Source organism: Bison bison, unplaced genomic scaffold (assembly GCF_000754665.1).
Source record: "Bison bison bison isolate TAMUID 2011002044 unplaced genomic scaffold, Bison_UMD1.0 scf7180017864243, whole genome shotgun sequence".
Taxonomy (NCBI): domain Eukaryota; kingdom Metazoa; phylum Chordata; class Mammalia; order Artiodactyla; family Bovidae; genus Bison; species Bison bison.
Genome location: NW_011494815.1, coordinates 4,453,964 through 4,479,010, shown reverse-complemented (window position 1 = coordinate 4,479,010; position 25,047 = coordinate 4,453,964). Strand labels below are relative to the sequence as shown.

At 47.7% G+C, this 25,047-nt stretch overlaps 1 protein-coding gene across 5 annotated transcripts in view; it reads right to left on the bottom strand.

Moving 5' to 3' along the window:
• Positions 1 to 25,047, bottom strand: part of PAX5 (paired box 5) — a 183,869-nt gene that overhangs the window by 143,643 nt on the left and 15,179 nt on the right. For all 5 annotated transcript variants that reach the window (XM_010847096.1, XM_010847099.1, XM_010847098.1 and 2 more), the window contains 3 exons: positions 20,693 to 20,890; positions 12,673 to 12,737; positions 9,016 to 9,144 (listed from right to left, as the gene is read on the bottom strand). In XM_010847096.1, coding sequence (XP_010845398.1) covers positions 9,016 to 9,144; positions 12,673 to 12,737; positions 20,693 to 20,890 — 392 coding nt within the window. The remainder of the gene's footprint in view (positions 1 to 9,015; positions 9,145 to 12,672; positions 12,738 to 20,692; positions 20,891 to 25,047) is intronic.

Here is a 25,047-nt window from a genome sequence, read left to right as displayed (position 1 = left end):
CACATTCCCATCTGCTAGAGGACAATTTCCAAAGCCCAGCAAATCTTGTCACTCCATTCCCCCAGCTCAGAGGCGTGCCACCATGGTTCCCACTGCATTCAGGAAAAGAGAACAGGAGAAACTGATGGCACCTTTCTTTTAATAAAAATCACTTAACTGTCCTCCCTCTCTGTACAAATGATAAATAAGCTCAGAGTCTGCAGCAGCCTGAAGCAGAGATTCTCAAAGTCTAGGCCAGGGACACTTTCAGTGATCCCCAAGACCCTTTCAAAGGGTTTGTGAGTTCAAAGCTATTTCTATAAAAATACAAAGTTGTTATCGACATTCTTCACTCTGATACTTTTCCAGAGGCTCTAAGATGTGTGATACCACAACAGATTGGATACAGAAGCAGCTATGAGAATCCAGCTGTCCTCTGTTAAGACAGATACTAAAGAGATTTGCAAAAATCATAAAGCAGTGTCGTTTTAAATGTTTTGGTTTGGGAAATATAATTCTTTCTTATTTCAAACAACATGTTTTTATGTTACTTGTTTATTACTGCCATTTTTAATGAATTAATAAATATTTTAAAACTTTGTCCATTTTAATTAAGCCACATAAATTCAAAAGCTCTTTGGGGTCCTTGAACGTCTTTAAGAGTTGAAAGAGGTTCCAAGACTGAAAGTTTGAGAACCACTTGTCTGAAATAAGGCCAAGAGGACTCGAGATGGGACCAGAAGCTCAGAATCTTGATACCGAAGAGAACCTTGATCCCATGTTTTAGATGAGGAAACTGAGGCCCAAAGAGAGACAGGGATTTCCCCAAAGTCACCAGCAAGTTAGCCACAGAATGAGGACTGGAATGCAGAGCCCCAGGCTCCCTCCTCCAGGGTCCCTCCCCTGTCTCATGAGCCTCTGGTAGTTGGAGCTCTTTGAAATCCGGAACTGCAGATTGTGCGGCCAAGGATTAACCATATTCCAAAGGCAGAGAGCACGAACCATAGATCCTCTGCTTCGTAGGGGACCAGGGCATGTGGGGTGGGGAAGAAAGCCAAACTCACACCACCCTGGACTCCAGACGGCCCCAGCAGGGAGCCTGCCCGCCATGAATGAGACCATCTCCTCTACTGTCCCCTAAACTGCTGACCCACACATCTCCTTCTGGTTGACCCCAGAGCTGACTCACACTGTGCCCCCCTGCCCTTTACATCCCCCAGGGCTCCCTGGGACACCAGTGCACAGCCCCGTGGGAAAAGCTGGTGGGGGGAGGGGGAGCTTGGGTAAAGCAGGTGTGCAAACAGGGTTTGGGGGAGGGTGTTCAGTGGTGTCGGCTCTCACGAGGGCTCTCACTCACTGAATCAAAGTGAAACTCGGGGATCCAGGGGCCAGGAGGAACTGAAACCTGACCCCTACACCCAAGGGACAGACCCCACGCACCAGGGAAAGGCCCAAGGAGCCCCTCTAATTGACCACCTGGCCTCAAATCCCCTGCTTTACCAAGGAAACTTCAGACACTTGTCCGCCTGGGGCTCAGCTGAGGTGCCAATGACTGCAAGGCCGCAAGGACAGGAAAGTGGCCAGCCAGGCTGGGAGATGGGTCCTTAGCATCACTGCCACTAAGCACCTCCCTGTGCCTGGACTACCCTACCTGGCAGATGTGGGCTGATGACCCCAATCTCACTGTTCTGAGCTGCCAAGGGGGTGGAACTTCTTGGCCCTGCCCTACTGCCTCTCCTACCTCACCCACCTCTGGCCTGAGAGGTGGCCAGTTTCCTGACCACATGCACACGCGCATACACATACATGCACAGCCCCACCCAGCTTCGTCAGTGCCCTGCCTCCCACAGACTTTAGCTGCCATAGGCTGGACTCAACCAGACTTGTTCTGCAGAATCCAAAATAGGACTCCAGAAGGTCAAAGGCATTCAGGTAGAGAAAAATAGAGCACAAATATCATGAGCAAGGTGAATAGGGAGCAGTCTGAGGACCCCAGGCCCAGGAGCCCCTGAGCATTGCTGCCGTGTGGAAAAGCCTGCCCAGTGTTGCCAGACCTGATTTTTTTTTTTCCCAAGAAAAGCCAGACACCCTATGGGAAATATCCTTGTTTTTAAATGTCAGTAACTAATTCAAAATCATTTTAAATACAGGACAAGCCAAGTAAAGCATAACTAGCAGGCTGGCAGTTGTGTTCAAAGTGATGCTCTCTGAGCAAACATGTTGGTCCAGGCCCCTGCCCAGACAAAAAGAGCACTCGGGGAAGGGCCCCCTGCATGGCCAGCTTGAGGGTACATGAGGGGGATACCTTGTGAAGGGCAAGGAGGGAACCTGCCCTGCTGAAGCCCCAGGAGAGGCCAAGACAAAGGGGTGGTCATTTCCTTCTCTTTCTGCAGTCTGTCTGGTCTCCAAAGTGGCATGCTGGTCTGGATGAATCCAAGGGCCTCAGCCAGTGGTGAAGCACCAGTGACCCATTGAAAAATCCCCCAGGGACTGGATTGACTCTGGAAACCAGGCCAGGTCAACAGGACAGCCTTAAGGACAGCATATCAGGTGGAGGGCCTTGTCTGGATAATGGCCCAGAGACAGAAGAGCTCAGAGAAGCACCAGAGGGATGAGGAGGAGGAACGGGAGACCAGGGAGGGAAGGTCAGAGCTCGTTGTCAAGAGTTGAGGCCCAGGAGTGATAGGCTAATGGGGTCAGGTCAGGGCTGCTGATGGCTTTCAACGGTGGGGGCAGCTAATGGGCTGAGCTTTCCTCCAACTAATGGAGGAAAGGGGAGATAAACTAAGATTTGGCCCATCAAACGGCAGTAGGGTACCAAGGATGTTCTCAGGAGTCCATTCTGTCCCTCTAGGTTTCCTGAGTTTTTACTGTGTGACCTGGTCAGACCCCTTCTCCTCTTCAAGCCTGTTTTCCCATCTGAATGATGACTAGGGTGACATGTCCCAGGTGCTCTCCAAGGGCCTTCCAGCTCTGACAAGGGCTGGTGACCCCAAACCCGTGGAAGCCCAGCCATCCCAGGCCCAGGTGTTCTGCCTTCTTCCCTCCATCCTGGAGGTCTCCACTGTCTTGTATATCCAAGGCCTCACGTCATGGAAGACTGAGGCTTAACCCTTTTATTCTTCCATCAAGGGGGCTAAAGGTCTGGAAAGAAAAGGAAGCAAAGGAAAATGAGTGGCCCTTTCCTTTGCAGCTGACACCTGGGGGCGCTGTTGTTCAGTCTTGGTGCCCAGAGGGAAAGACAGTTACAAACAGGAAGTCGGTGGGGGCAGGTCAGCCAGTTTCAGCTGCCAAATAGAACTGCGGATGGAACCTGCTTGCCCTCAGCCTGTGACCGGCCTCACACGCCCTCAAAGACCCAGTCTCCCTCAGTGGCCATTTATTGAAATCTTAACTTCCACCAGGCCCTGGAGCTATAAACCCTTTGCTGGAATGATTTCATTTTATCCTCACAATAACACACAAAACGTGTGCCCCCTCTACTTTTACAGATAACAAAATGTAGGCTCAGAGAATTAAGTACTTGCCAAAGATTTCACCACAGGGAGTCCTCAAACCAGCTGGTCCCTGGCCTGTGAGCCTGGGGCCTGGCCTTAACACCTCGTCTTTTTTATTGAGGCAGGGGCGGGGCTCTCCAGAGATCACCAATCTCTGGAATGGTGGTGTCACAAGGGTGCCTACAACTCAGAAATCCCAAGGTTTTCCACACATCTCATTCCCTGCTGGGAATCTGAACAGAGTCTCTGAACCTTCTGCTCCAGCCTTCAGTCCCAAGCCCAGGAGCAACAGTGTCTGAGCGTCAGTAAAGGAGAAGAAGGCCGGGGCCTGCGCTGAAGTCAGAGGGTCCCCGGGGCCCTTCGTGGTCTGTGAACTTCTGAAACCCCTTCCCTCCCCAGTATGGCTCCCACGGAGGTCTGAGCTGAGGCTGTTGGCCCTGGAGAAGGAGAGAGAAGAGCTGGTGAGAGAGCTCATACAAGAAAAGAAGGTGAGTGAGTGTGAGGGTGAAAGAGAGAAGAGAGTGAATATGAGAAAAAGAAGAGAGTGAGAGCTGAAACGAGACAGAAGGGGACACAGAGGAAGTCCCTTAAACAGGACATAAACAGAGGCAGCGAGGCCCAAACAAAAGACACAGGGAGAGACACAAAGACAGAGATGAGTCAGAAGGGATGGACACAGTCATGACAGGAGCCTCCGCTCCCTGCTACATGCCCCTAGAACTCCCCGTGAGGGTCCTGCTAGACTTGGCATCTTTTCAAAAGGACAGGCCTCTCCCTGTGCCCTCTGTCCCCAGAAGGCAGCCCAGGGCCCAGCAACTCCACCTGCAGTGTACCCCCTACCGCCCCACAAGAAGCTTCCAGCCCCCACGTCCACACCAGTGCTGGACTGGCCAGCTTCCTGAGCTAGTGAAAGGGATTCGCACTCGGCTGACCTCGGTGTGTTCAGGGCCTTTCAAACTGGGGGGATGAGGGGAGGGGGAGGTCGAGGGGACCTGAATGGGGGCCCTGGAGACAGCGGAAGGAGGCCCCACCAGAGATCAAAGGCCCAGGAAGGAACAGAGGGTCTGGGGCTGCCCTTTCACCCATGGCCGCTATTCACAGCTCTGCCCGCTCTGCCAAGTCCAGCCCACCACCACCTCATTGGGGCCTTCCGGGAAGGGAGGCACTGCCCCGGGCTCTGTCCCCCTCACCCAGCAGGATTCCTCAGGTCCAGGCCACAGCTTTCTCCACGGACGCCCTCAGGACAGCCCAATCCAGAGATGAAGCTGCCCCTCCGCCTGGGCAGCACCCTAGCCTGACTCTCAGCCATTCACAAGCCTCCTGAGCCCTCTGTGCATGGGTCCCTGTGCCAGGAGGCCAGGCTGGGGATAGAAACAGGTGATGCGGCCCCAGCCAGTCAAGCCCACATGATGACGGACGCAGAGTCAGACAGCAGGAGGGAAAACAAGTAGGCAGAACCAATTTGGAATGCCAGGCAGTCAGAGAAGCACTTGCCACCCAGATTGTAACAGGCCTCAAAAGTCACGGAGTCCAAACCAGAATGCTTTCTTTGGCTCTTCTGCCCCAACCCTGTTCATGCCTCCAGTGATGGGGAGCTCGCTACCTATCCAAGCTGAAGCTTTTAACCTTGGCTCTTCTAACCAGACTGGCTCTTGTCTGAAAGCCATTCCTTGCACTGAGCCATGATCTGCCTCCCTGTAGCTTCCTTTAACCAATCCCAGCTCTGCCCTCAGAGGCCCCATGGACCTTCTCTACTGCCTCAGCCGCAGAACCGTTCATCTGAGATTTGGACACAGTGGCCACGTCCCCAAGGCTGGTCTTGGAGGTAAATGCCCCAGGAAGAGTCCTAGAATTTCTAGGCTAAAAGGGCCCTTGGCAATCCCCTGGTCTAATAGTATTCTAACTTATTTGTTTTTGCTAAAGAATTTTTTGCTCAAATTGAGCTTTCCATGGAAGACAAAAATAACCAACAGAAACATTCCTGGTTGAGGAGACTAGAGACTCCCCCCCCAACCACAACCATCTTCACTAACTGTGAACCCTCTACAGGCACATGACCAATCCATTCTACCAAGGACTGTTTACTGAGCACCTACTATGTGCCAAGCAGGGTGTCCGTGGTGGCTCAGTGGTAAAGAATCTGCCTGCCAATGCAGGAGACATGGGTTCAGTCCCTGGGTCGGGAAGATCCCCTGGAGAAAGAAATGGCAACCCACTCCAGTACTCTTGCCTGGGAAATCCCTTGGACAGAGGAGCCTGGCAGGCCACAGTCTGTGGGATCGCAGAGTTGGACATGACTTTGCAACTAAACAACGACAATGTGCCAAGCACTTGTATTCAAGCCATGTCATTCAGTACAGAAGCCACTGGGGACATGTGGCTATTGAGCCACTGAAATGTGGCTAAGTGCAACTGAGGAAATACATTTTCATTTTATTTGATTTTAATTCATTTAAGTTTGAAAACAGCCATGCAAAATATTTTTCCCTTCATAAAGTACCATTTCTATGAGAACCCTTCCCAGATCCTTTGGGTCAATGTCAGCCCTCCCCTGCCCTGCCATTCTGCTCTGGTGGCATCCTCCCATCACAGCATCACCCCACACACTGCCTGTCACAGGGACTTTAGGTTACCACTATTGCCCACCAGCCTGCCAGGTCTAGAGGCCAGGTCCTCTGTAATGGAACTCTCCCATCACCCACCCCTGCCTTGAACCCTGAGCAGGAGCGCAGAGCCAGGAAATGCCCACAGGGTAAAATCCAAGTCCAAGTGGGAGGACACTGTGAACCAGAGTTGAGCAAGCCACTGCTCTGTGTACAGCCTCAGTCACCCATCTGAAAAATGGGATGAGGACCCTCAGCTGTCTTCCTTTGGCCCTTTATTGCCTGTCTCGCCCCATGGTCCTTCACTCAGTCTGCTGAGTGCTCCTGAGGAAAATGGTGTTACGACCCACAGCCTCAATGGGCCAGAACCCAGTTCACTAGCATTTCCCCTGTGTTTCCCCAGTGACTGATTGTTACTTTCTCACCACACTCTTGGCAGCATCCAACCTGCTGACCATGCCCTTTTGCTTGAAACCCTCCTCATACCATCCCCAGGCTTGGTCCAGCCCAGGAAGCTGAAGCCTCAGGGGCTCTCTCCACTCCTCAGCCCACCCAACCCCCTGGCCATACCAGCTCTGTGGCTTTGCCAACATCATGGAACTCCATGGGGCCTTGGTTTCCTCCCCTATAAAAAAGGGGTGGCAATCTCCACCTCTCAATTCCTCCTAAATCCAATGCAAGGATTCAGAGAGCTATAGGAGGAGGATGGAAAGGACAGTGGGGAGCACCTCACTATACTCCTCCCAGGCAGTTTGCTGATATAAGCAAGGGCACTTCCAGCCACCTCTCTGCCCAACCACAACCACCCTCAGTGATGCAGGGCAGGGAGTGGGTGGGGGCTCTACTTGTTGTTTGGTCTCTCAATCTTTATAATCCTGTAAGCTTTCAGGACCATCAACTCATTCTCCCTTAGCCCCAGACCACAGACGGGATCACCTCCCAAGTTTTTCTGGGGATCAGGGCTCAATCATAAATTCCAAAACTGAGGATCTGAAAGATCATCAAACCCTGCATCTGATTCTTGATACTCTTACACAGCAGCCCAGCAAACGGCCACCGAGGCTCTACTAACATACTTCTGGTAATGGGGCACTCACTACTTCCTGAGGCAGCCCCTTTTTGCCTTAGACCACTCTCATATTTGCAGACTTGTACTCTGAGCTGAAATCTCTTCTGCATCTGCCTCACACTGGCCTTTGAGGCTAAACAGCAGAGTCTCATTCCTTTTGCCTTCCATGTCAGCCCTCCAAATATTTGAAAGCAACAATCCAGCCCTGCTCATTCTCCTCTTCTTGGTACCAACACATCCTTAGAGCCCTAAGGTATTCCTCCAAATACTTCTTCATGAGGTTATCCCCATCTGGACACATCACAACTTGTCACTGTCCCTCTTCAAGGTCAATACTTTGGGTCACAGCCTTCAGGAAGGATCTGCCCAGCACAGGGCAGTGTAGACAAACAGTATCCACATCTTGACCATTCTATACTTTCTCAAGCAGCTTGGGAGGCTAGAGCAACCACTCCCCAGAGACCGAAAGCCATTAGCGCACTCAGCAAACACAGTGACACAATCTCCCCAATTCAGGACCTGTGTGTTTGATGGTAACATCAAACTCAATTTTTCTTTTTTCCTCTTCAAAACTCTGCCTCTATCCCTCGGCCTCTGAGGGAGCCTCAAATACCCGCCCCTTCACATGATCAAACACAGCAGGCTCCAGCTTCGGCACAACTGCAGTGAGTCCAGGTGACAATGAAAAGATGACACCATCAGCCCCATAAACCAACAGAGACGGTAGGCCCACTGTCCCCTGCAGGAACATGGCACAGCAAACCACCAAGTAAAAGACTTCTGACATCTGTTGACATCAGGAGCAGGGAGAAAGAGATGAAGCAGTTTCCAAAAGCCATGGATCATCTTCCATAGCTCGACACAGAGGCCGTGGGCCCAGCTCCTGCATGGCCTGGAACACACGGACCACGCGCTGATCCACCACTGGGCCGACTCAGTTTTCTAGTTACGAGTCTTAAGTACTTAGGCACGTGCTCACACAGAACATACACCCCTTACAGGGAGTTGAGAAGGGGAATTGTGCCAAAGAACTGAGTAATTGAATCAAGATTTCTGTCACGCTGCTCTCAGGCCCTAGACCCTGGCCTTTTTTTTTTCTTTCCTTTCCTGATGGAGGTTTTACAGACTCCCAGGGGATCATTCCTCCTCTCAGACCCAGTAATGTCAGCCCAAACTGGCAGCCCATCCAGGGAAAGGAGATCAGGGTTAAGGTGGGCCAGTGTTTGGGACAGAGGCAGCCAGTTCTGGAGGCCTGGGCAGCATACTGAAGGTTGAGAAAAACCAACACAGAAGATGGACATCTATTTAATCCCTGGGAGGCCCCTGCACTCCTTCCTTCCAGGCCCTAAGGGCAGAGATGAGATTATTCACTTCCTCAACCACCCCTCTCCCAGCACCACGCTGAAGGCCTGGGAGAGACCCCACTCGATAAGCCTACTACAGGAAGTGTGCCCCTCTCACTATGCCCAGATCCTTCCTCTCCTGAGGGGTCCCCCCAAAAGGGGCCATTGCTGCTGTGCTCATACCCCCACACCCTGCCTTTGGGCATCACATCTGCCAAGGGACCGGCTTCTTAGAGGTGGCAAAGCACAGGCCATGGAGTTAGGCCAGGACTGCCTTTCCCTCCAAAGGGTGAAGATGGGAGGAGGCCAGGGAGAAGTCCAGTCCCAGCCGGGCCCCTCGTCCTCTCACAGAAGGCTTAGCCCCTTCCCCCAGGGTCAGGTTGGGGCTGGGCCGGCGCCTCCAGAGCTCTGCAGATAAGGGGAGCGCATAGCAGTCATCTGTGCTCCCGCCCCTGACCAAGGGCCTGGAAACAGATCCCTCAGAGCCGGTGGGTCCATCCCCGACTGTGCGCGGCGTCTCTTACCTTCGTCTCTCTTGCGCTTGTTGGTGTCGGCGCTGGGGGATGTGATGCCCAGGATGCCGCTGATGGAGTAGGAGGAGCCAGCCGAGTCCGTGCTCACCGAGGACACCTGCGTCACGGAGCCCGTGGACACTGCGCAGAGGAAGAGGACGGTCAGGGCCCCGCAGGAGGCTAGGGGGCGGCTCCCGGGAGGAGGAAGGTTGGGCCCCAACAATCCGGCAAAAACAAAGGCACTCCCCCAACACCAGCTTGGTGGACCGAGCGGAGAGGGTGGGGGCGTGCTAAGGATGCCTCCCCCAGAACAGCAGCCACACCTGGAAGATAAGAGCGCCCCACTCCCAAGAGAACTGACAGCGGTGAAAGGAACTCAAACCCAGCCTATCCAAGGATGCAGGAAGCAGGGGGATGGAGCAGAGAAACTGGGGAGCTGGAGCCCACAGCCAGCCAGTGCTAAAAAAAAACAACCTACTACTTAGGCAGGCTCACTGCCTATTTACACATCCACCCATCCACGCAGACATAAATATCTGCACACTCACACACATAGCCAGCAAAGCACCTAATGAAGACTGTCTCTTTTTTTAATAGTTCCTCACTGTCTTATTCTCCTTCCAGTTTACCTGGATTTTAATATTAGTTATATAATATTAAAAGTGAAAGTGAAATTGTTCAGTTGTGTCCAACTCTTTAAGACCCCATGGACTGTAGCCTACCAGTCTGTCCTCTGTCCTCTGTCCATGGGATTTTCCAGGCAAGAGTACTGGAGTGGGTTGCCATTTCCTTCTCCAGGGGATCTTCCCGTCCCAGGGATCAAACCTGGGTCTCCTGCATTGTAGACAGACGCTTTACCCTCTGAGCTACCAAGGAAGTCTATATATATATATATATATAAATATACTCTAAGTTATATACATTGATGTATAATAATGTTAATCTTTTCTGAGAACTTACTCTGTCCCAGGCATTCTTGCATTATCATATTTGATTCTGAGAACAAACTTATAAGTTAGGTCACTGGAAAGGTAAAGGAACCAAGGCTCAGAGAAGGTAAGTGACTTGCCCAAGGTCACACAGCTAATGAGACAGTGCAGTGACTGGAACCCAAGAACTAAAGTCTTAAGCCCTGTAGTAATCTGCTCCTCACTAATGAATAATGAAAAAACAATAATATGCTTCACATGAATAATGTACTTTTCGTTTGATGCTTGCAATAACTGAATGCTATTATTCATTCTCATTTATCAAGTGAGGAAACTGTGCCTCCATACGGCAAAGTGATTGGCTCAAGGTCATCTCACTAATAAGCAGTAGCACCAGGGCTCAGCCTTGGGTCATCTGGTTTAAAGTCTAAATTTCTTCCGCCCCAAAACGTGGGTCGATGATTTACTGTGACTGAGGTATTAATATTTAAGTTCCTAAGAATAAGAATGGGGGAGGGGAGGTTTCAGCAAGTTTCACATTAACTCCTGGCCCCAGAATCTAAGAGGGAGACCCTTCGGTCATCAAGGGCCTCTCAAGCCGTACAGCTGAATTTCCATTTCTGGGCTGTGGGAATTCTTTCTCGGTTCATTAAAACCTGTAGACCGATCTCAGGCACATTTCCTTTGGCTGTAACTAGCTGGAGGCAGGTGGAGCTGCTTTTGACTCTAAAGCGTAAGAAAGGACTGGAGTTGGAGGTGATCCGTTGAGAAGCTGTTTGTTGCTTTCCTTGGAGCACATCCAGCTTTTGCCCCTCCAGACCTAAGGGGAACAGAGCTTTCTTCTCATAGTTGAGTTTGATTTTAGATCTTCCTTAGGAGACACAGAAGTAGAAATCGTTAACTTCTCTTTTCCTTCACCAGAAGAAGCGCCTCAAAATAGATTTATGCAAATCTCACAACCTTTTTTGTGTTAAGGTGCAAAGAACAGAGGAAGAAAGAAGATCACAAGTCATTTGATACTTTAAACAACAACAACCGCTTGTAACCAAGGTTCACCATGTTGCTAACAGAGCTGATGACATTTGTTCCAATATTTTGTGATCACACTTAGCTCAAAAGACCCAGGTTCCAATTCTGGCTTCTCTACTTACTGGCCATGTGACCGAGGGCTAGTTATTTCATCTCTCTAAAGCTTCCATTTCCTCACTCTTTGATAAGTTTATAAACTATTAGGGGCGGCACACACATAAGATATGGTTTTTATACAAATTTCTGAGATTATGCATTCCACTGACTGTCAAGTGGAATTATTCCTCTAACCCAATTGAAAGAATATTATCAGTTACCCTTAGTAGTCATTGCTATAGGACCTGAAATAGTTAAAGCTGCAAATGAAATCTCAGACACAGATATTTCCCCAGAAACTTCCCTCAATCCTCTTCACTCCAGCTCAGCACAGCTGGTCCATCCCTCTCTTCTGTTCCCACAGCACCCTGTACTCTCTTTTTGAGCCTGATCTCAGTATTTGCAAACTTCTCTTTGTAATTGTTGTTGTTGTTTAGTCGCTAAGTCATGTCTGACCCTTTGTGATCCCATGGACTGTAGCCCATCAGGCTCCTCTGTCCATGGGATTTCCCAGGCAAGAATACTGGAGCCAGAAGCCTTTTCCTTTGGGGGTGGGGGCAGCGGTGCAGAGGGAGCTCTTCTCAACTCAGGGATCAAACTCGCATCTCCTGCATTGGCAGGCGGATTCTACCACAGAGCCACCAGGGAAGTCTGAAAACATCTGTCAAAACCTGGGCTCTTTGTGATAGTCCCCACTAGACCAAGAAGCCCTTGAGAACGGGGGATTTTGTCCTACCCCCTTTATAATGTTAGTCTCCACAACAGGTTGCATAGCAGGGACTTAGCCAATGCTTTTTGGATGGATTACTAAATGAAGAATTATTTTATGTAAAGGAGGAATTCTGTCTTACTTTGATGCAAAGAGGCAACCATAAGCAATCAGAGATCTTCACGCTTTCTCCCAGCTAACCAGAGGTGTTTCCCTTATCCCAGGTGGAGAAATAATACACCTTGAGTAGAAACACGTCACTTTCATCTCAGGAACTTTGCAGGGAAGGGAAAGCAAGGGAAACTTCTGAATTCCTGAGTAATAGGAAATATAACTCCCCTCCTTGGTCACTGTCAGACTTCACCCGTGAGTGTCAGAAACCCCAGTGGCAGCCCTTGACAGTTCATGGAGCAATGAGATCGAAGCAAAAGAGAGAGAGAAAGAAAGTTTAGGAAGTTTTGCCACATCTTCACTCAAGACTGCAAGTGCACAAAGAATTGTTGAAGGGCTGGTTGGTAGAAGAAAAAAACACATTCAAAACTACTTACTGACTAATGATGCAGAAAATGTTATGAATAAGTATCCCTTTCTTGATTTATTACTTTAATTATCTGACATTCTATAGACCCCCATTAGTGGATTTTTTTTTTTTTGGCTTAGATTTCAATTTTCTGTCTCATGGTGAAAGCTATTTATCATAATAATCAGTAAAATTCAAAACCTTTTAGCAGTATTTATAAAATTCATTTACCAGGTTCAGCCCTTGGAGAATGACAAAGAAGGCGCATTAGTACGTGTGCCGAAGTGTTTTATGCAGAATTATCTGTCCATAAGAATGATTAAAAGTTCTTTTGAGTACTTGGAGCCCATTAGATTTTTAAATTTTTTTTTAAAAGTTCTTCTTACCTATGCTGTGACTGGAAGCTGGGACCGGCTGGTTGGGTGGCTGCTGTACTTTTGTCCGGATGATCCTGTGAACAATTGAGAAAAACAAAAAAATGCTATTTACCATCACAGTGGAGAAGAGATCTCAAGTAGCAATGCCAGAAACCCATATCAAGTTGGGTCATGGAAGTGGGGACAGATTATAAATCCAGGTCTGGAACTGGGGGTTTGGAAAAATTATAGGTTAGTTCTAGCTCGACCCCTACCTCCCTGGGTGTCTTTGGGTAACTGGCACCCTTCTTTGGGCCTCAACTGCCTCTTCTGTAGGAAGAGATTGGTGTGTTAATATTACAAATAGTCATCCTATTCTTGGAGCAGCTTCAGCTCCATCAGGAACTCACTGAGCAAGTTAGAAAGTTTCTTCCCTTCCCTGGACCTCAACCTTCCATTTGTGGAATAAAGCCACTGAACCTGGTGACCTCCCTGTCCCCTGGCAGCTCTCACATTTTGGTTTCTCTCCCTTAGAAAGCCACAGGAAGAATAACATCCCTGCCAGGTGGCACAGTGGTTAAGAATCTGTCTGCCGATGCAGGAGACACAGGAGACGCAGGTTCAATCCCTGCGTTGGGAAGATACTCTAGAGGAGGAAATGGCAACCTGCTCCACTATTCTTGCCTGGAAAATTCCATGGACAGAGGAGGCTGGCAGGCTACAGTCCATGGGATCACAAAAGAGTCAGATATGACTGAGCTACTGAGCACACACACACACACATCAGAAATTATCAAGGGGGTGAGGGGAGCAGTGTGAATGTTGCTACAAAACTGGAAAGGGTTAAAGTGCTGCCACTTTGACTCTGGCTTGGCTTGGCTAAGAGGAAGACTGAATTACACAAAACAGTGGAAAGGCTCTACAGAGCTGGAGCCAGGGTTGTCCTGCATGGTCTTCCCAGAGACCTCGCTCTAGTTCTAAGATAAACTTGATTATAATCCTGGGCAAGTCCATTCCACTGTGGGGGCCTCAATACAATGAGGGAATTGGAACAGACCACTCTTTGCTTACTTTAATCCATCCTTTTTAGAAAAAAAATCTTATCATAAAGCCCAGTGTATAAAATGATCAATAGCAGCGGCACCTTCCCTTTGCTACCGGGCAGCTCTGATGCCCTTCAGCAGAACCTTGGGCTTTTAGTAAATTTCCAGCTGGGACAACACGTGAGGCCTTCATGAGACCCCTGAACGCAATGCATTGTAAAGCAGCTGAACAAAGTGAAGTGAAAGTGAGTTAGTTGCACAGTCATGTCTGACCCTTGGCAATCCCATGGACTGTAGCCCACCAGGCTCCTCTGTTCAGTGCAGGAGACACAGGAGAAGCAGGTTCGATCCCTGGGTTGGAAAGATACCCTGGAGGAGGAAATGGCAACCTGCTCCACTATTCTTGCCTGGAAAATTTCATGGACAGAGGAAGCTGGCAGGCTACAGTCCATGGGGTTGCAAAGGAGTCAGGGATTGACTTGCCTGGGATTCTCCAGACAAGAATACTAGAGTGGGTTCTCCAGGGGATCTTCCTGAGCCAGGGATCGAACCCTCGTCTCCTGGATTGCAGGCAGATTCTTTACCAACTGAGCCACTAGGGAGCGGCTGACCAGGGCCAGGCCAGAAGTTACTTGGGGTCTGCAATAAGATTCCTCCCCTGGCATTTAGGAGAAGGGTGGATGGTAATAAAATGTGCAGCTTCTTTAGAAAAGTTCTATCCCAGCCTCCAACTGTGACCTTTTAAAGAACATTTACTAGAGTGCTTCCTAATTATAAAAGTCCTTTGTGCTCATGGTAGACTATTTGGACAAGTATAAGGAAGACATCTAAGACCACATTTTGGTGTATTTCCTTTATGCTCGCCTTCCCATGTGCATTTGGAAATATCCATTTTTTTCTTAATTAAATCAGGATTAAACCATGTGTACAATTCTATGTCCTGCTCTGTTCACTCAGCTTCATATAAGAAACTTTTTCACATTTCAGAACATTCTTTATGGAAGTTTGTTTCAGGCTGCACTGGTCTCCAGCTTGTGCACCAGGAAAGGGAGAAGAAAAATGGCAGATGCCTCTTCTAAAATTCATCAGGCCTTGGCCCCTGCTCTCTGTGATCGCACAGCTCAACGCTGGGCATGCAAGGCACTCAGCATCCTCAGCTGACCGCCTGGAATGGATGTTTCTGTTCACACCACAGCCCAGCCACGGGATCTCTGAAGCCCAGGCCACCTGAGCTCTGCAGAGGGCCTTTTGCTGTTTTCTGTTGAGTCAGCAATGTTTTGCCTCAAATATCCTCACAGTGTTTGCTTATTTGTTTTCTCCAATATTCAAACCACTTATTTTGACTAAGCAAACAGGGAATGTGTTAACAAAGACCTAGGAGTGAGGCAGTTTTTTAGACTCTACAGGAATTAAGCTAGCACCTGACCTAATTTGGGGATGTCTGTGTATGTCACCTTCTCTGTGTATACATGTGTCTGTGTCTATATATATCACTAGATGTGTGAATATATATGGAGATGCAAGATTTAACTATATTTATCTATATTTTGATTTATATATATACAAACATATAGTAAAATATATTGCAACTATTTCCCATTGAAGTCCAGCATAAGGTCCTAATTTTGAAAGCATTGTTTTCCATTAAATTTGTACATAAGCAAAGAAAATTATATTTTCCTTATTTTTCTTTAAAAATAGTTATAAATTGTTGGTAAAACATAATCAGTTGTTATAAATCATTGAGCAGCAGCTGCAGTGGGGTAAGCAGGTCCCAGACCCAGACTTCTAGAGTTTGAACACCAGTTTTACAATCTGCCAGCTGCACGACCTTGGGCAAGTTTCTTAACCTCTCTACCTCAATTTTTTCATCTGCAAAAAAGAGACTAAGAATCATTCTTGCCTCATAGGGTTATTATGAGAATTAATTAAGTACTTAGACCAGTGGTTGCTGCATAGTAAATTCTCGATAAATGTTAGCTGTTGTTATTTTCATTGGTATCTTCATAAAGATTAATGACTAGCTTCAACCTTAAAAGGTTCATATTTTCCACAAATGCCTTAAAAACACATGGGATCCCCTTGGGAGCTGGGGAGGGGAGGTAGCCATCCCCACACCCTATTTTAAGGCTGTGGCAGGGCTGTCTTTTACAGGGGGACCTGAACTGTAGGGAACCCTTCAAAGGTATCTCCAGAGACAGAGATTCTGCCCATCTGCCTGCAGCAGCTGCCAGAAAGAGAACAAAGAGCATCATCTTCCACGGAGAAGAAATGGGAGTTGGAAGAACAACACTGTAATTGAATTAGAGTGATTCTTAAAAAACAAAAAATTAACATCAGGACTCATCACCATAAGAGTCACACTCTGGACTTTTCTAAACCAGAGACAATTGGGGCTAATTGACAGTCAGTACTAAGAGGTATAGCCTTTACTTTACTTTGCCTGACCTTGAATGCCATAGGATCATTCTAGATGGTCCAATGGGGGAGGAAGCTCAACAATCAAAGAATTCCTACAAATAAGGAAACTAAAGCCCAGAGTGTTCAAATGGCCTGCCCAAGGTCACATGGCAAATCAGCTCCCATGCCTGGGCACTTTTCTTTGAGCCACATTCAAAGGAGGTGGGACTTTAGCAGAGGGACTAAATACTTCCTACATAACACATAAAGCCTAGCTGGATTCAAAGTCCATCTAGAATCCAAAGATTCCAAGTCTGAGCAGCTTTAGATATTACAGACATTGGCAAGGGTCCCATTTCAACATCACCCTCACTGCTTGGAAAGGCTAAGTCTTGTCACTATCACCCCAGCCACCACCCCGCCCCCACCACCACATACAAAATTCCACTGAAAGAAAATCGTGTTGCCTTAAAAGAAGAAATGAAGTTATAGGGCTGAAGAAATACCCATGTTTACTGCACTGATCAAACTGCCATTGGTGCATAGGTGCAGAAAGAATCTTGGGCCATCATCTATACTAAGAATGCAAAAACTAAGGGTCCAAGCTTCAAGACAGCAGCCAAGCTGCAGAGAGCCCACAGGTGACAGGCAGGCCTGCAACTGACATGGAGAAGAAAGAGGAAAGGGATGAACTTGCTGCCCAAGTTAGGCTGAAGAATAGAGTTTATAAAGGGTCATCCCCAGGCCACACCCATCGCTGGACTAGGTGCGTTTGGCCTGCAGAGTACATTTATTTTCATTTGAATTAGTTGTCAATATTGGTAAGTTGGGAGCTTTACATGAATACATGAATTTCTAGCTTCTCCTGAAAAATCAGAACACCCAGAATACTGGCCCCACATTCTCACAGGACAACCACGGCTGGAGCTAAATAGGGCTGCCCCTCTAGGCTGGGAGTGCTGCTCAGTTTAGAGCCATGGGACTGGAACAAACAAAGAAGGAAGACTCCATCCATCCCCTCACCCCCGGCATTGGGCTCAGCTCTAGGAGAGTCTCCTCCAACTGTCTCAGGTTGGGTTCCAAGCGTCCTTCCTGCAGGTTGTGAGCATCCCAGCATGTATTTGTCCTTAAGAAGTCACACAAACATGATGGTTTGTGTCCCAGGAAATCTCCCACAATCCCAGCACAACTGGTTCAGTGTTGCTTCACCCCAGTCAGTCATAGCTTCCCAGGCAGAATCCCCAGAAGGCAGCAGGAGTTCACACACTTCTGGTGGGCGGGGAGAAGGCACTGTGGCCCCCAGAATAGCTACCGATCCAGCCACCCCCTCCCTCCCTAGTTGTTTGAAGTAGTGGAGCAGTGAGAGACATTACCTCCCAGGGAAGCAGGGGCTGGGAGAGGGAGCTACGGACCTCTTACACAACATTTGCAAGACAGTTACTTAGAAGCTGCATCTGTTAGAATGCAGTGGGATCTTTATATGGAAAATAAAACTGTGTACTGGGATGGCTCAGGCTTTGTGAGGGTATGGGTAGGGGAAAGCAGTCACACAAGACACAAGACTGCCACCCCCCTCCCCACCTGCCGCCCTTAGTTTATTTGCATTGCACGGTCTGTTGCTAAAGACACCAAAGAGCTCTCATTGAAGAATGTGGTGAGGAGCCAGAGAGTGCTCCCAGGAGGAGCCCCAGAAAGAAGCACAGGAAAAGGCTATAGATCACAGAGGAAGCCTACAGACAGGCAGCAAAGCATCCAGGCTGCAAAGCTGGGGAAGGGAGTGGGAAGGCAGTGGGGATGACTGCTTCTCCTTGTCTCTCTCCTCACAGTTCCTCAGTTCTCAGTTCTGCACTGGCAGAGTCCTACCCGGGAGTGGAGGAAAGAAACAGCCCTTTTCTTCCCATCAGGGGACCTGGGCTCCACCCCACATCGAGCTCAAAGTCATAGTTCCTGTGCACTCCTGTGCACTGTGAATAGATCCTGGGCCTTAGTTTCTATACTTGTCACAAGAGAGTTAAGCCTTGAGGTTGTCGGAGATTACAGATGTGGAAGCCCCTTAGAGGCACAGCCAGTGGGGCCACTGGGCCACCATGTGGGCTGGGACACCACAGGGAGCCCTGAGGCTAGCCATGGCCCAGCAACTAGCAGCCTGACGCCCCCCACAGCACCACTCGGGATACAAAGCACCAGCTGAGCTGTGATTTCCCTGGACACTCCTTCAAGTACCCCCTTCACAACCTTCAGCACATCCGTAATCACTGTGCTCGGTTTGCTTTATATGCTTCTTTCAAATAACGTACTTTTTTATTTAAATAAACTTATTTTATAAGGAAATATTAGTTCTTTACCATAACTGGGGAGAGGTAGTTTGTAAAGTTCACTATCACTGGTTTGATGTGCTAGTTTTATTTTTCTCAAGGACATTCAAAAAACAGTTTTCCTTCCAGGATGACAGAAGATAGAAGCTAGGGCCAGCAAATGATTTGTGCTTGTCCTGCAAAGGCATTTTCTCATTGACATTAGTTGCCACTGTTTAAAGGTATAGAGATTTCATACACACACACACACACACACACACACACGCAAACAAGGGCTAGTTTCTGGATTCTCTTCTCTTTTTTTTTGGATTCTCTTTAAGAACGGAAAAAATCGGGCTACCACCGGGCCCACATGCCCAGCGGCTTTCAGTTGGAACCGAGAGACAACTGCCCCTTCAATACAGCTTGTGTTCCTAGTTTGTACAGACCCAACCTTTCTGGCTGCCTTATACCTGAGCCACTGCCCCCATGGCACCACCCACCTGGCTCCACGTCGGCACTGGAGTTTATGACCTCCACGGGCCACCTGAGTTATCTTTGAAACCACCTGTGTAACCTAGATTGAAAAGTCTCTGGGTCCCCAGAGCCTGACCACCAGTTTTATGGAAACTGCTCTGCTCCTTCACCACTCTGAGCAGCTCACGCCTCACTCCATGTTAAGGTTTTTGAAGGCACAGGTAAGGGGGAAAAGTCACGTTGCCTTGTGTCATGGAAAACTTTCCAAGAGCTGGAAGTAGGGGACTCTAAAAGCATACAGACCCCCTCCAGAAAGAACTGGAGTTATTCCCCCACAAGCCCCCTAAAAACCTACTCCAGTATTCTTGTCTGAAGAATCCCAAGGACAGAGGATCCTGGCAGGCCACAGTCCATCCACAGGGTCCCAAAAAGTCGGACAGTGACTGAAGCGACTTAGCACCATATGGCACAGCAAACCCACCACAATAATTGCTCCCTCTCCAGCAATTTTGTGCCTTTGTCAGGCTGTCCAGACCCCTCAGTGAAAGCTAGATCCCCTTCCTGGACAAGGAGCCCCTCTAGAACAGAAACTAAGAGATAGATCGTATGTCTGATTCCTCTCGCTCTTCGTGGTACCTTGGGGGATGTCAGAGCCAAAGTAAAGTTTGCTGAGAGAAAAAAATCAGGCTAATGGTTTATGAGATAGCAGGACTCTAAATACCAACATGAACATTCACACGGTGATTCTGTGCATTTGAGTCATCATGGAATCAACAACTGTCAGGACCAGAGGGGATCTTAGAAATAGTCTGGTTTGACCACCTCATTTTGCTGCAGGGGTCCCCTGTGCCCAGGCAGGCTCTGCACTGACAAGAGCAGGGCATGACCTTGGAGAAATGGGAACTATTCAGGTTTTCAGTCTGCTGGCTTCGTTTTTCTTTGTGGGGTTTAGAGAACCATCATTTCTGTCATCTCACAACTACATCCTTGACTCTACGGGTTTCAATGGAGTTGAGACCACACCTCCTACAATAGAAAACATTCTTTCAGGAATTCAGTTCTGAAAGCTCCGTTGGATGTATTCTGGACCAGACTGGATAAAAGAAAGCCCTCCCAAGAAGATCCTCTGCCTGGTACTTAAGGCATCTCTCTGGTTCTTTCTGTCCAAGGGTGAGATTCAGGGCAACCGAGGAGAAGGCAACCCCCTAACTGCACAACATCTTAGCATCCTGGATGTCACTCTTGGAAATCACAGACCCATATCAGTACCACCAAATCCTGGGCTCTCAGAGAGATAAGAGCCTTGTCAAGGTCACACTCTGAGTTTGTGGCAGGCCTGACAAATCTGAAGGGAGCTGAAATCTCCCAACTGCAAGTCCAGGCTCTGTTCCCCACACTCAGTGTCTCAACCTCTGCCCAAACTGGAGGCAAAGATTTTCCTCCTGGGAAGCTCTGAGGTGGGCCAGTGCTAACCTTGGGGACTGGCTTGCAAGGAAGCAACGTTTGTGAAGACCTAACAGGACATTTCATTGTTGAGTGCTCCACATGCAGAGACAGGTAGTGGAGGGAGTAATGGAAATGACACCGGAGTCAGAAAAATTTGCAGCAGCCAGGTGCTGGCATAGCCTCCTCTCCCTGGGCTTAGGACTTCTGCCTACTTTGGAGAGAAGAGTGATAGAGAGACCCATCCAGCCCTGTGCACATCCCTCCTGACTGATAATGCCTGTGGGGACTTGGTGAAAGGAGAGACCAGATCTTCAGGAAAGGCACGTGCATAGCCACTGGCATTTCCACCCCACCCAGACCCTCAGCTTCCCAAAGGCACTAGCCACTCACCTGTTGATGGAACTGACGCTGGGCACTGTGTCATTGTCACACACCCGTTCCGCCAGCAGCCGGTCCCTGATCTCCCAGGCAAACATGGTGGGATTTTGGCGTTTATACTCAGCGATTTTTTCCACCACTTTGGGTGTGGCGACCTTTGGTTTGGATCCTCCAATTACCCCAGGCTTGATGCTCCCTGTCTCATAATACCTACGACCCAAGGAGAAAGGAGTTTAGCCATGAGAAACCAGAAAAATGGACATTGGTAACAAAATAATGGACTACTCTGTCCAGGAAATGCCCAGATCTGTGCTATCTCATATGTAGCCACTGGCCGTGTATGTGGCCTTTGAACGTTTGGAAAGTGATCTGTTTGAATTGACATGTCCTCTAAGCATCAAATACATATCAGGTTTTCAAAAACTAGTACAAAAATAAAGTCAAAATCTCAGTAATGTGTTTTCCATTGGTTATATGTTGAAATGATCATCTTTTTAATATATGGATTAAATAAAGTGTACAATTAAAAGTAATTGTACCTGTTACTTTTTCCTTTTCTAATGTACGACTAGAAAACTTTAAACCTCCTACATGGCTTACATTACATGTCCATTGGATAGTTCTAGTCAGAATGCTCAGCCTTAATTAATTAATTGTCACATTTATCTACCACTTGATAATTCACAGAAAACTTTCCAATTGGTTTTCCCATTTGATCCCCACAACACCTCTAAAACACATAATTTTTAATTTCTAAAGTACAACATTCAGTTTTGAATGGCTGAATGCGTGAATGATTATACAAACAGGCCTCCATCTACAGACATAAAACAGACCCATAGAGGTTACCTGGCTTGCCCAGGGTCACCCAAGACCCAGGGCCAAACCAGGACTGTGGCCCAGCCTTCTGAGCTAAAATTTCCCCAGAAAGTTGCCTTGTGTCTTTCTTTCGTTGGCTCTCCCATTCCCTAGCAGACTCACCTGCTTAACTTCTTTTTCCATAAGAGAAAAACAATAACCCTGGCATAAAATTTAAAAGACTGTCAGATTCCAGAATTAACTGGCAATATGAGTTACACATAAGTCAAAACGCAAGCAATCAAAAAAAAAACCAACCAACCACAAGTCACTGCAGCTCTTCCAGGGACCTCCTCTGAGGTAAATCGCTGTTTCTAAGGACATTTCCATGCTATCAGCTCTTCCTCGTTAACGCAAATAGGATGTCAGGGTTTTACAGTAAAACCGAAACCAGGGAGAAGAGAGCCATGAAAGATCATTTCAGGGGAAAAAAATTACTTGATTTCTTTTCTGAATCTAAGCCTTCACTGGATGTCTCTCTCAACATTTACAGAGGAATTTTTGACTTCCTCTTGAAAAGGAGATTATCTTGTATTTGGGAAAAAAATTTTTTTAATAAAAAAGACATTTTAGAGATGACTGAAAAAATTTAAACCTAACGAGTTTACAATAAGCAAAGGTGGGTCTATGATGGGTAGGAAAGATAACACAGGACAATGAGTGGTTCCATTGAAAGAGATGCTGAAATTCTCAGCTTGGGTAAGTCTGGTTAGGGCCAAGTTAGCGAATATCCTAGAAACAGAAGAAACCATTTGGGAACAGTGATATGGATGCACAAATTTTATTTTCCATTGAGAAGACTGTCATGTACAAATTTGTGGACCATAAAGCAAAACTCAGTCTATGCTCCCTCTTTCTATAATTGATAAAAGTCTATTAGTCACAAACAGGTTTTTAGAAATATCCAAGAAAAAACTTTTTTTTGCCAGAAGTCTAAAAAGTATCTAAATCACAGCATACAGCAATCTTGGCAGATTCAGCAGATCCTTTCAATTTTACAACAGAAAATTATCTGTTACTACAACACAGCATCTCATTATTCAGGCGCAGTGCCTTAAAGTTTACAGAGTCTTCCTCGAATTATCTTGATTCTCACAGTCCTGAGAGGCCAGCAAGATTTTATGTAATCAAAGGGAAAACCGATGATCAGAAGATTAAATCCTTGCCTAACCCCCTTTTGGAACTTAGAAACAGTCCCAGGCTTTCAAACCTGACTCTGAATCCAGTGCTCTTCTCACTAGAACAAGCTGCTGCTTTAGTTATAAAAATTAATTGACATTAGTACTAATAATAAAGATCCCTTGAAATTACAGACAGCTCTACTGTTTACCAGCCATTTTCGTGTGCATGTCTCTTATTCACTCCATCTATAGTCACAGAGGGTCTGTTAGGACACGCACTGTCTTGGGATGGGCGTTCTGACACATAGAACACCCCGTGCTCAAAATATGTTAGCCCAATGGGACTGCAAAATCCATGCAGAAACTCTGAGAGGGTGGCAGGATGTAGCCCTCACCACCCCCAGTACTCGCCCCACTTGCATGGCTGGGGGTGGCAGTGCCCAGGACTCTCTCTCCATCCCATTTGAGCACTGCCAACCGTACAAGTCTATGATCCTGACACAGGAGGTCTTCCTTTTGTCTGACGCATAGTCCAGGCACTTAGAAGCCAGCCCTGACACTCCAGAAAACCCCAACTGGCAACTGTGTCAAGTGAGGATCTGACTACCCTTTCATCTCAATAACCACCCTTTCACCTCAGCAAAACAGCCACGCAGGACTTATACACGACAAGACGAACAATAGCCACTAACCCACAGTGTGGTTTGGTGCAAGGAGCATTAGTTTGAGAGTCAAGAGGTACAGATGCCAGTCAGTGGCTCTGATACTAATTCACAGTGTGACCCCGATCAACTCACTTAGCCTCTCTGGACCTCAGTTATCCCATTTGTATAATAAGGGGAGGATGTTTGCCTGGCCTGCCTTGCAGTGCCATCATGAAGACAGAAATGCAGAGTGGTTAAGAAAAAGCTTTGCAAAACAGAAAGAGCATGTGTTGTGGATTAAAATCCTCTGAGTGTTTATTACTATGTAACATACCACCCAATTCCAAATGGCATGAACCTCCCAGCCAGGCTTCAGTGAAAGAAGACAACAGCCCAGCTTTCTGGATGGATGTAAATGGGTCTCCCATGCCACTGGGCTCTCCCTCTGAGCCCCTCCAGAGCCTTGAGCTCTGTGGACTGAATGCCACACTCCTGGCAGACCGCCACCTTCCTGAGATGCCTCGGACTGCCCCAGGGACCCTGCCTGCCTCGCCACGCAGCCTCTGAAAACCACGGCCACCACACACCACACACTCCCCACAATCTGTCACCCCGTGTGTGCCCATCAAATTCTTCAGTGACCGAAAAATTAAAAAAAAAAAAAAATCAGTGGATGGAACAAGCCCAGTTCAGAAATTCCCAGTCACCCTGTTTTAGGGCTGAACTTGTTTCTTAAAAGGCAGTTCTAATTAGAGTGACATTTTGTCCACTGTGGTTCTTAGTTATGAAAATAATGAGCTATGAAATTCCAATTTATTGTTGACAACTTAAACGGCCAGGCACCAGAGCGGCGCATAACTTCCGAGTGCCACTCTACCTAGTGACAAATCTATTCCGGGCCGCGGGAGGCTGCTGGCTGGGCCTGGGAGGGTCCCTGTGTCCTTTAGTCCCCCAAGGAAGATGTGGAGGGCTCCTGGGCACCAGAACATGAGGACCCGGCATCTGGATGTTCCCTCTGAGAAGGGCTCAGCATCTCGCTCTGAGAAGATTCCAAATAGCAAGCAAAATGTCGGCTCAGCAAAGACATCTCAGCAAAAACAAAGAAAGGGCCTCCTTTTTCTCTCTCTCCACCTCCATACAATGAGAAGGCTTCCCAGGAAGACATCGAAGATCCCTCGGCCCTCCAAGTCTGATGCTGAAATGCTCTGAGATATCGTTCTCCTTTCTCTTTCTATCTTCTTTATTTCTCTTTCTATTTCTCTCTTTTTGAATCAATCCATTTCTTTTCTGTTTCTTTTCTTTCTCTTTTCTCTATCTCCCTCTCCTCTAGTTGTTTTTTTTTTTTTTTCTTTCCTTTTTCGTTCTCATCCTGTTGCCTAAAATCACTTTCTAACAAGAATACCATGCGCACAGCCTCCATGGCTGGGATGAACTGGTATGGTTGGGAGCACGAGGAATAAACAGGGGGATATGGTCTCTAAAGGTGCTGCCAGACCCCCTGGCCCTGAAACTTCTCTTGGCCTCCAGCAAGTCTTCTCAAGTTTAAAAACTGTTATTCCCTCCATCCGAGAAAATGTCTTAAATTCCAGCAGGTGGGAAAGAGTAAGCAGAAAGTCACAATGGCACTGACATACTTCAAAATATTTATTTTCCACTCAGCCATCTGTTCTCAAACTATAACACAAGCTACAGGCCAAAGCCTGTTTTCTGACCTGCAAGAGAAATTCTGAGAGAGTACTGACAG